At 40.3% G+C, this 12,500-nt stretch overlaps 1 protein-coding gene across 1 annotated transcript in view; it reads left to right on the top strand.

The window, feature by feature from the left end:
• The window catches only part of LOC143292638 (uncharacterized), a 19,253-nt gene that overhangs the window by 5,340 nt on the left and 1,413 nt on the right, over window positions 1-12,500 (top strand). The window contains exons 3-6 of the mRNA XM_076603123.1: window positions 1-733; window positions 3,370-3,452; window positions 4,340-4,488; window positions 9,862-12,500. The exon at window positions 1-733 is cut by the window's left edge and continues 1,145 nt beyond it; the exon at window positions 9,862-12,500 is cut by the window's right edge and continues 1,413 nt beyond it. Of these exons, the coding sequence (XP_076459238.1) occupies window positions 1-733; window positions 3,370-3,452; window positions 4,340-4,488; window positions 9,862-10,552 (1,656 nt within the window). The 3' untranslated portion in view covers window positions 10,553-12,500. The remainder of the gene's footprint in view (window positions 734-3,369; window positions 3,453-4,339; window positions 4,489-9,861) is intronic.

Here is a 12,500-nt window from a genome sequence, read left to right as displayed (position 1 = left end):
GTGACAAAGACCAACAGAAAACTACAGCCATGGCAGGTGAAGTTTCTGGCCACAGCTCAAAGAGAAAACCAACTGCCTGAATGTCTTCAACAGGCCGTGTCAGTGAACATTGAAGAAGAGGCCGTGCACATCCACGCTCCATTTCACATGATTCACAAGTATTCTGATCTTCTGTGGGAATACGTGGCTGATCTGCGACATGAGGAGAAACAGCTGACAGCAGCCTCCACACAGGAGCTGCAGAGCTCTGACAGCAGGGAGCGTGTCCAGAGGCTGGTGGGCGAGGCAGGTGTTGTGTGGGACTGGCACGTGCAGCACGAACGACTGGTCGTCAGTGCACACTGCAGTCACTGGCAGCAACTGAACGAAATCATCACGTCAGAAATGGAAACAACACAATCTGTAAAAATGTCCGATGCACAGCAGCAAGCAGACGGTCAGCCTCATGAAAACAAAGAGCAACAGACAGACAGCATTCACACAGAGGACAAACAGATTCAGCCAGAAACCAGACAAGAAGAACAAGAAACCCAGACAGAAGAGAACCACATGAGTACCGAAGAACAACACACCCAATCCAGGATCAGAAATCCACAACGCAGGTGGCAGCAGACATCGGAGACAGACGTGAAGATAGAAGAGGGACTCACACAGACCCAGACCACACGTCCTGAGCACAAAGAGCATCAGACAGATGAGAGCAGCGTGGAGAAAGACAGCAAACAAGGCGCAGGTATGTTGTCAGGACATGCAAGTGATTAGTAATATTTCAACAGAATTTGTTAGGTTTGGAGTCAAAGTCTGCATCTTCTGAAATTAGATATACTTTTTTCTGTTTTCCTTTTGACCCATGTGCAGTTCACTTGATAGATAAAGCATCTGTCCTGATATAAACGTGTAGTTAAACTACTACTCCTATTCCTACTACCATATGTATATTTCACATTCAGCCGGCTCAAAGTGCTGATTAAAAAGGAATGTTTATAGATCTGATTTAGAGGATGTAGTGAGGGACTGTGACGTACTGATAAAAACATGTTATGTCAACGGTCCTGTGCATGTTCAGAGACAGCTTTGGTTAATTAACTATTGGAAAAGCAACTGATCTTGCTCACAGCGCTAAAGCGGCTTTCAACTCCGCTAAGATACTGGCCAGCTCAACTTGTAAACAATTGTTCCAAAATTTCAGGACTACACTTGACCAACACAAGCCTCCCATGCCATCCAGCTGTCAACCAGACTCATTAACATCTGTTTCCTGATTATTTTTCAAAGAAGATTTGTATGAAAAGATCCCATGCCCCACCTCCTGAGCAATAGCTCTCTACAGTCTCCCAGTGTGCTGCCATACTCTGGAACTCTCCTGGAATCATTTAAACCTGTTTATGAGCACTTTGTTTGGGGAAAATCTTTTTCGTTTTTTTTTATTAAAAAATGTTTCTAACTCATGCTAATTCGATCCGACCGACACAAAGCTACTGTGTGAAAATATAAATATTCTTCTCCGGGATATTATAACATCATTAACTTCTCTCTGACTTCAGACACTGTTCCCTGTGATCTTAATACCGCCATTGTAAAATCTCCTTTTAAAAAACTTCTTTTGGCAAAAAACCAACTAAAGAACAAATGACCTGTTTCAGGTCTACCTTTTCTACCCAAAATTATGGAAAAAGTAGTTCTTCAACAATTTATTTCACATCTTCAAAACAATAACCTCTGTAACTCTTTCCAGTCAGCCCATCGAGCAGGAGATCACTCTCTTGCGAGTGGTGAATGATCTGCTTGCAGCAATGGATGAAGACAGAATTTTTGTTCTGCTCTTGTTAGCATTTGAACCTATTGATCACCAAATTATCTTTTCCCTGTTAGAAACCACTGTTTGCGTTTGTTATTTTGCATTTAAATGGTTCATATCTCACTTGGTGAACAGGAAATAGTTTGAGTCTGGCAACAATCCCACATCCTCCCCGATACCTCTTCTTTTTGGTGACCCACAAGGCTCAGTGCTTGGTCCCAGTTTATTTATAGCGTATGCTACCCCTCTGTCTGATATCACCCAGAACCACTCTGTTGTTCACCAGTTGTTAGCAGATGACACTTGCGTACGAAACTCAGCCTCATCAGAGAATGCACAAGAACTTATTGATGATCTTGAAAAATGCACACATGATATGGAAGGCTGGATTAAAAAATAACAAACTAATATTTAATTATGATAAAACAAAATATATTCTCTTTTCGCGATTCCTGCCCTGTCTCCTTCACGTACTCTTCCATCCTCAGTTACAGTAGGCTCCCATGATATCCGTTCACACGTAATGCAAGAAATGTAGGTAGGATTCATCATTGATTCTAAACTTAGTATGAAAGATAATGTGACGAATGTTTGTCACACTGCCTTTCACAGATGACGCAACAAAACGACTTGTCACTTGGTGCGTTTTTTTGGTGTGTGTGTTTGTTTTGTTTGTGTGTGTGTGTGTGTGTGTGTGTTTCCAGATTAGATTACTGCAATTCTTTGTTAACAGGTTTACCTTATTCGGTCATAGAACCTCTACAGAAAGTTCAAAACTCAGCTGCTCGTCAGATTTTGAAAGCTAAAAACTATGTACTCTACTTCTATGTAAGTTACACTGGCTTCTAATATATGAAAGAATAAATTGAATGGTTCCGTATGACCGTACCTTTCTGACCTGGTCAAGATTTACAGTCCGCCCCGCCCTGGTCTGTGTTCTTCGTATGACACATGCATGTTTGAAATCCCGCGTTACAGACTCAAGTCCTATGGTTTCCGAACATTTACACACTATGGCTCTTGGTTTTGGAAATCTTTACAACAATACATCAGACACTCCTCCACTATTAATCAAATCTTTCAAGTCTAATCTTAATCTCACACTTGTTCAAACAATATTTTTAAACTGTACATCATTCTTCCCCAAAACTGTCCTTGAGCGTGAGTGTGCGTGGGTGGGTGTGTTAGTTTGGGGGCTGGGGTTGAGGAGGGAGATATGTGTGAGTCGTTAGCGATGTCACACTGTTTTTAAACCAGTATTTCTTATCGAGTTTGTGTCTTAACATTTTTGTTATGGGGGTGAGGTGGGAGTGGGAGTTGTATGCTACACTGTTTTTATGGTAGTATCTTAGTCAGTTTGTATCTGAACATTGTATGACATCCCTGAGTCTTATTCATGATAGGTGTATTGTTAAATGCGTTTAGAGCAGCAGGGTAATCGCTGTATAGATGTACATTATCAATATCATCATTATTACTATGGACTCAGTGACCCTATCCCTCTTCCTTATCGTTCAGCATGATTGTGCTGACACTCGCTGAGCTGAAACTGTCTCTCTTTGTACACACAGGTTTCTGTGATCAGCCAGAGACACAGGAAACCCCAACTGAAGACCGGTCCATAACATTGCTGAAATCTGTTGTTAACACACAGGTACATTTCTATTTTGATTATATGATATGTAATGTGACGGGTGCAATAGCCGAGTGGTTAAAGCGATGGACTTTCAATCTGAGGGTACCCGGTTCCAGTATAGGTAATGGCGCCTGGTGACAGGGTGGAGATTTTTCCGATCTCCCAGGTCAACATATGTGCAGACCTGATTGTGCCTGAACCCCCTTCGTGTATATACGTACGCAGAAGGAAGATCAAATATGCGCGTTACAGATCCTGTAATCAATGTCAACGTTTTGTGAGTTATGGAAACAAGAACATTCCCAGCGGTGCACACCGCCGAATCTGGAGTATGGCTGCCTACATGGCGGGGTAAATAAAGAAAACGGTCATACACGTACAGTGTTGCATGCCTGTGTGAGTGTGTATGTGTGCGTGCCCGAAATATGATTGAATGACACAGGAAATGAATGACGAGCACCAAATGGCAGTTGTCAATCAGTTCTACCCAGGTAGGCAGCCTGTTGTGCAAATGAACGCGTGTTGTAAAGCGCTTAGAGCCTGGTCTCTGACCGAGGATAGGCGTTATATAAGTATCCATAACATTCAGTCATAGTGTTGTGTCGTTGTTGTCGTCAATGTATATTCTTGTTAGCTGCTGATCCCTTTTTTTTCTTCTCTTTTGTTTTTCCACCATTCCTTTCTTCGTTTCTTTCTTCTTCCTGTTTATATTAATGCTATTTCAATCTGTCTATCCTTTATTCCCCCTTTCTTCTTCTGTGTGTCTCCTGGTTGTTTCTTTTTGTTTCCCTTTTCCTTATACACTGCCATTTCTACTCTCGTAACATGATCTGCAGGGCATAGTGTGCTAGTGTAGTGCTGTGTGTGAGACTGGAGCACTGAAGACTGTACACTGGTGCTGGCAGGAGGACAGGACAGGGGACAGAGCAGACATCACCACGTCTCTCTGTGACACCTGGCCTCCCCAACACCTGTCCGGGATGATGGAAGATCCGCTGGTGACAGTCCCCACCCCGAGGTCCGACCCACACAGCGACCTCTTCACGCGATCCAGGTGCTTCACTCTGCCCACTGCAGAATGATTCTCCTCCACCTTCTCCTTCACCTCCTCCTCCTCTACCTCCTCCTCCTCCTCCTCCATCCTCTTATTATAGCACCACTGCCGCCACCACCACCATCACCACTAATCAACACAACAACAACTGCCACTACTTCTGTTCCTGCGACATCAGCATCCAGTTCTTACTTCTATTTCTACTGCAACAACTACTTCCATTCCAACAACAACCACTTCTTCTTCTGCTACTTAATAATAATAATGATGATGTACATTTATATAAAACTCCCTTGTATCTTACTTTTTCTGTTCCTACAACTACAACTGCTACCACTACTTCTATTTCAACAACTCCTCCTACTACTACTATTTCTCCGACTACCGCTTCTATTCTTGAAACAGCCACTGCTGATACTTCTACTTCGACAACAACAAAACTTTACTACTAGTACTGATACTGCTACTACTGACAAATTTAGTACTGAGTACTGCTACTTCAGCTTCTGTTTCTATAACAACGACAACACCAAGTGCTACTACTTATTCTATTTCTGCAACAACAACAACTTTACCATTGCTACTGCTTTTCCTACTACAGCCAAACTACTACTAAGAGAGAATGTCGGCAAGGATATAATTATAACTTCACCCTATTTGTTTGAAGTTTGTTCAGAAATTCTATCGTGTGAAATGAGATCAGATGAAAATACAAAAGGCACTTACCGTATTCGAATTGGTCAATGAGGAACCAAATACTATATGTCAAGAGTGTTTATATTAAATCAATGGATTATATGGCCCAATACGATTTTTTAATGTAACAAATTCTGGAAAGAAGTGCTCCTGGCTTATGTTTTCCGAACAAGTAACTTGAAAAGACGAACATGAGGACCTTGCAGAACCACCCTTTCACAGTGATGAATCAAAGACTGGTAACAATACATTTTTGAATTGAGCCAACAATGGTAGGTATGCATACTTATTTCCAGACATTATCGACTGAGAAAGGTTGTTCCTAAGTCATCAACTCTTTTCGCATGAATATTGCATAAACACTATAACTACTTTGAATTCATGGAATGCATAAGATCAATGAAATGCTATCTAACTTGAATAAAATCCGAGTAAGTGATAGACAGTGTAATCCTTGACTAAAAGCATTACAAACAATATCAAAGTTAAGTAAAGGTTCGCGAATATTTTTTGCATTTGCAAGGGACGTTTAACGGGAGAGCGCGTTTTAACCCGCTGTTTAGTAATGAAACCTTTCTTGCCTCCAGAAATTACAAAACACGTGTTACCAGTTTCAAATGTTAACAGTTTTTGGAAAAGGTTATATATTTCAAACTGTTTTTTTTTTTTTTTTTATTAAAGTTAGCTAGTTATGTGTTAAATAGTCCAGTTGTTTGTTTATTGTAGGTCCTCACATGAACCTCTTTTCAAATAATAATCTGCAGAAGTAGTGCATACAATATTTGATTATTGATAACTTTTTTGTCCTAATCCCGCTTCCCCCGTCCCGCCTCTCACACACACCCTTCCAATATTATGTTCTTCTTTTCTCCAACCACTGACACTCACCCTCTCCATTTTAGATTTTGTACTCTATCTTTTCCATATTCTCTCTCTCTCTCTCTCTCTCTCTCTCTCTCTATCTATCTATCTATCTAGCTCTCTCTTCCTTTCTTAGTCCCCTCCCCCTTGCCCCCCGCCCTCCTCCCCTCCACCTCAACCGCCTCCCTTTTCATTCGAATATACAGAAATGTCGATTTCAAATTAATGATAACAATCATTATGATAGAAATGATAATAATCCAAATAATAATATCATTTATTTTCAGTCTAACATCATCATCTTAGATGAACCGACTATAAATAAATGAACGAGCGAATATTTTGCGACAAAATGTTTCAATGAATGTCGTTACCTTTTGTCAAGTGGGAACAAAAACTAAGGACCCAAGTTGACTGGAAAACTACTTTTAAATACAAAAAAGAACAATAGAAAAGACGCTGATATGGATACAAGTCGGACTACGTTATGGTATGGTGACAAACAGTGTTCTGAGGAAAATGGACATCACAAGTCGTGACAGATGCAACTATTGTGAACATAAAAAAAAGGACCCAGCGCAACGGTCAAAACATTGCACATTGCACCTTTTTTTTTGACTCATTTGTGTAAACAAAGTGAGTCTATGTTTTAACCCGGTGTTCGGTTGTCTGTGTGTGTGTGTATGTGTGTCCGTGGTAAACTTTAACATTGACATTTTCTCTGCAAGTACTTTGTCAGTTGACACCAAATTTGGCATAAAAATAGGAAAAATTCAGTTCTTTCCAGTCATCTTGTTTAAAACAATATTGCACCTCTGGGATGGGCACAAAAAAATATTAAAAAAATGAAGCCTAATTATATGCAAACTGCATTTACTGTTATACTTATCTTTTCTGTATTCTCTAAACTTGGCCTTGCCTCTCTTGTTTTATATTGAAAGATAAACGCGAAAACTGTGCAACGCCAAGTTGTAACAAAATACAATTGGGTGGTAAAGGACTGTGATTTATTGTTTGGATTTAATTTGGATAAAAGAATTGAAACATTAAAGGGAATAAGTTTGGATCAATCTTGTGATGGATCACTTTCGTTTCGTTTATTTATTTATAGTCTGTTTATCTAAGATGATGATATTAGACTGAAAATAAATGATATTATTATTATTATTATTTGGATTATTATCATTCTTATCATAATGATGATTGTTAGTATTAATTAGAAATCGACATTTCTGTATATTCGAATGAAAATGGGGGCGGTTGAGGTGGGGGGGGGAGGGGGCAAGGGGGAGGGGACTAAGAAAGGAAGAGAGACAGACAGACAGAGAACAGAATGTGGAAAAGATAGAGTACAAAATCTAAAATGGAGAGGGTGAGTGTCAGTGATTGGAGAAAGAAAAAACATAATATTGGAAGGGTGTGTGTGAGAGGCGGGGCGGCATTAGGAAGAAAAAAAAAATCAAATATTGTATGCACTACTTCTGTAGATTATATTTTGAAAAGAGGTTCATGTGGGGACCTACAATAAACAACCAACTGGACTATTTAACACATAACTAGCTAACTTTAATAAAGAACAGTTTGAAATATATAACCTTTTCCAAAAAATGTTAACATTTGAAACTGGTAACACTTGTTCCGTAATTTCTGGAGGCAAAAAAGGTTTCATTACTAAACAGCGGGTTAAAACGTGCTCTACCGTTAAACGTCCATTGCAAATGCATTCAATATTTTCACAATATTTTGTGTTTAGGGCATTTGGTAATTTACCTAAATGCCATGCTCTTAACAGCCCTGCCAGTTCTTTTAGCATTTAATAAGGCAGAAGTGTTAACTTCTAAAGACAGAAAGGAATTTTGCATATTTCTTTCAACAATATTACACAATTCAGATGATGATAAACGATGAGGAAGTTCAATTGCATTTAAAGCGTTTATAGCTCCAAGCTTTGCAAGATGATCTGCACATTTATTGGAGAAAAGCCCACAGTGTGAGGGACTCCAGCACATTCCAATATTAGCCTAATTATATGCAAACTGCATTTCCTGTTATATTTATATTTTTGGTATTCTCTAAACTTGGCACTTTGATCTGATATTCTGACCCAACAACAAGAGCAGTCATTATTATCATTTTTTGTTCAAACAGGAACTTCTTTTTCTAAGCATGGAAGTTTTATTTATTTTGCAAACGTTTTGGTGCAGCTGGTAAAAAAAGGAAAATTAATCTGTAATTAATGCTAGGGGACTTAATTTGCTTTAAACTGATCTTTCTCATCTTAAACATTACATTTTGAAATTATACTCAATACATAAAAAGCTTGGATTTTTTAAAAAGTGTATCACAAGTGAGTCTTGAAGGCCTTGCCTCTCTGTTTATTTTTTTGTGCCCATCCCAGAGGTGCAATATTATTTTAAACAAGATGACTGGAAAGAACTGAATTTTTCCTATTTTTATGCCTAATTTGGTGTCAACTGACAAAGTATTTGCAGAGAAAATGTCAATGTTAAAGTTTACCACGGACACACACACACACACACACAGAGAGAGAGAGAGAGAGAGAGAGAGAACCGAACACTGGGTTAAAACATAGACTCACTTTGTTTACACAAGTGAGTCAAAAATGAGAAAACAGTGCAAGCGATATGGCGATGACGCTAGCCTTTGCGGGAACACATACCACACACACTGCTTGCAACACAGGAAGAGAGAGAGAGAGCGCAGGCTCTAGCCAGTGACAGGCGAGGTGGAAAGGTGACCAGTAATCACACTCTGTCGCTACTTATGCAAGTAAGCGAAGCACAAAGGCGCTCTCGTGGCCCTGAAGCGAATCGGCTCAAATCCCCCTAAATTTGATTATCATTGTGTTTGTGACAAGGTGTTCAATGATAGATTTCTAAATGATTCCTGAACCGATTTACGTCGGATAGGTCGCAAAAGAAAGAGTTCAATACCTACTTTATAATGAGTATTAAATGAAGTGTTGATTATTTACGATGAATTTATAATCTTAATTTAAGTCACCTGAACTGATCAGTTTTAGCATTCTCATCGCTGAAAATTACAAACTGCGTTAAATCAGTTTAAGGTATGCAAACACAAGTGGTATATATTTAAAGATGGAATTGCGACGATTGTGCCAGTATATAATACTTGTAGTTTCCTGATCCGACGAAAGAGATAGCTAATTAAATACGCTGTGTCACAAACACAAGTTTCCGCTCACAGGGACACTGGTGGAGTGGTTGTCATGAAACGAGGAGGACAAAATGACGTAAGCTTAGCGTCAGTTGAAATCTTTTACACTGACAAACGATTAAACAGAAATCAAGCATGCTTCTAACTGATTTAAAGTGTGTGTGTAAGCACAACAAATATAATACTGCAGCGAACGATACAGAGACTTGATTTAATTGATGTTTAGAGAATAGGTTTATAATGGGCTTCGCATTCAAACCGGGAATGGCGTCACACATTCTGCGCGAGCCGTTGGAGACTGCATGATGGTTAAATGCGAAAAAGGTGTCAGCTATAGCTCAGCTTTCAGCTTGAGCTGTGAACTACGGTTAGTGGCCAGTCATATTTAGCACTTGGCTACATATATATATATATATATATATATATATATATATATATATATATATATATATATATATATATATATATATGTATGTATGTATGTATCCCTCCTTCCCTACCAACTTTCTCTCTCTCTCTCTCTCTCTCTTACTGTGTCTCTCTTGCTCTCTCTCTATCTCTCTCTGTCAGTAACACATACAAACATCACCAGGAAACACTGTTTATATTTTCGTGCAGCGTCTTGTCGATGAATCCAAGTCAAATATCCAGCGATGGCTTCAGAAGAAGTACCATCCCAGTACCATCCATCGGGACGTCCGGCCGTCTGTCGTCACCCTCTGGAGGTCAGAGAGCTGGCCGTTTCTATGACCCAGCCAACCAACAGGCTGGAGGTCCCAGAGGACTGCTCCACAGAGCAACAGCAGCACCACGTGGTTTTGGAGCTTACAGTTCTGTCCATGGCCCCACCATTCCTACCAACACAACCACCACCACCTCCAACGACGCCAGCAACAACAGCAACTTCATCCACAATCTGTCACGCAGGCTGTCACTGAACGAACACCGAGTTCCCTCACAGATGGAAGGTGCACGTGACTGTGAGCCTTTTCTGCTGGAGTGTCGGATGGCTGACATGCAGCAGCAGCTTCAGCAGCTGAGTCGAATAGTCCAGCAGCAGCTGCAGCAGCTGAGCCAGGTCCAGCAACAGTTACCGCAACAGCTGTGTCAGATCCAGCAACAGTTGTCGCAGCAGCTGAGTCGGATAGTCCAGCAGCAGCTGCAGCAGCTGGGTCAGGTCGAGCGAGAGAGCCATCAAAGTCTGCAGCTGCTGCTTGAGCGTCGTACAGAACAAAGTGACAGTGACTCTGATATCCTGTCCGTCTGTAACCCTTCAGACCCTTCCTCGGTGTGGTCAGCATCTTCCTGAACAACAACAGCAGCAACAGCAACAGCAACGACGACAACAAATACAGCAGCAACGATAACAACAGCAAAAACAGTACCAACAGCAACAGCAGCAACAACAACAACGGCTGCTAATCAGGAAGCATGAAGACAGCATCATCAATAACAGCGTAAACACTAGTTTGAAGGAACATTGAAGTTCATGTACTAAACAGCAGCATCAATAACAGCGTAAACACTAGTTTGAAGGAACATTGAAGTTCATGTACTAAACAGCATCATCAATAACAGCGTAAACACTAGTTTGAAGGAACATTGAAGTTCATGTACTAAACAGCAGCATCAATAACAGCGTAAACACTAGTTTGAAGGAACATTGAAGTTCATGTACTAAACAGCAGCATCAATAACAGCGTAAACACTAGTTTGAAGGAACATTGAAGTTCATGTACTAAACAGCAGCATCAATAACAGCGTAAACACTAGTTTGAAGGAACATTGAAGTTCATGTACTAAACAGCAGCATCAATAACAGCGTAAACACTAGTTTGAAGGAACATTGAAGTTCATGTACTAAACAGCAGCATCAATAACAGCGTAAACACTAGTTTGAAGGAACATTGAAGTTCATGTACTAAACAGCAGCATGAATAACAGCATAAACACTAGTCTGATGCAACAATAACAAAGTTCCTGTACTGTAGCTTCGGCTAGTTTTACAATGTCAACAGACATTTTTGTGTTGTATACATTTCGATTTGAATTGTTGTTGCTTTCTTCTTTTCTGCTCAAGAGCATATACGTTTCCAAACCGTTGTACAACAGAAGAAAACATTGCCAACACACTGTGGAGTGCTTCTATTAAGTTATGTGTTATTCAATCGTGGTAATCAGAAGGAAATTAGAGGATGTTTTTTTCAAAGATTTATGTTCAGGGGCGGCGGTTTTTACTGTAGGGCTATACAGCCATACACAATCAGTATTGATCAAGTATGAAGTGTACAGGCCTGTTTTCACGGTATGTTGCATATTGTTTCGTCGATCATTGTTTTGTTTGGAAAGTAACCAGGTGTTATGAATGCTATTGTGGTTAACACACACACACACACACACACACACACACAAGCGCGCGCACACACACACACACACACACACACACACACACACACACACACACACAAACACACACATCTCTCCGTCTTATCTCTCTTTATCTTTCAGTGCCTTTGTGATTTTCTCACTCTATGCGTTCTTCTTAGTTCCCACTATCACCCCATCTCCATAACCAACCCCTACTTCTCTGTCATTGGCTCTTTTCCGTGTGTATGTGACAGTTCCTTGGCGTGTCCGTATAACTCTGCTTTCGGTGGTCATCAACAGGAACATAGTCACTTAAATTCACACTCCGGGATATAATTATGTTTGCGTCTGGATATAGGTCAATGATTTCGTGTCACTGTAATGGTGACATTGCTGTTGACTATGATAATGACATTCCGTACAATGACTTGAGGAAAGATTTAAAACTCTGCTCAAAGACAAAACAGGACCGCAAACGCTGTTATCTGTGTGGTCATTTTGTTTATTTTTGTCATTCGACACACAAAGAGGAAACAGGTACACTAACGCTTACATACACACACATGCATTCGCCGTGGGCTCATCAGAGACACACTTGCTAGAGCGTGCGCACGCACACATACACACACACGCGCGCGCGCGCGCGCACGCACGCACTGCACGCATGCATGCATGCATGCACTACGCTTATTATATGTTTGCTTCTTTATGCCTATCCTTTAAGCCTGTGATTACTATTGCATGTGTATGGCTGTGATGATGTATGTATGATTTCCTCAAAGTTCCCTTTAAATGATTTCTTTTGCTGTTGTTGTTGTCTACTGTCATTATTGACTGTATGCATGGTTTGCTGTAGGTTGACATCTGAGCATTTATGTATACATACATGT

Source organism: Babylonia areolata, chromosome 18 (genome assembly GCF_041734735.1).
Source record: "Babylonia areolata isolate BAREFJ2019XMU chromosome 18, ASM4173473v1, whole genome shotgun sequence".
Taxonomy (NCBI): Eukaryota; Metazoa; Mollusca; class Gastropoda; order Neogastropoda; family Buccinidae; genus Babylonia; species Babylonia areolata.
This window is presented reverse-complemented; position numbering and strand designations above follow the sequence as displayed.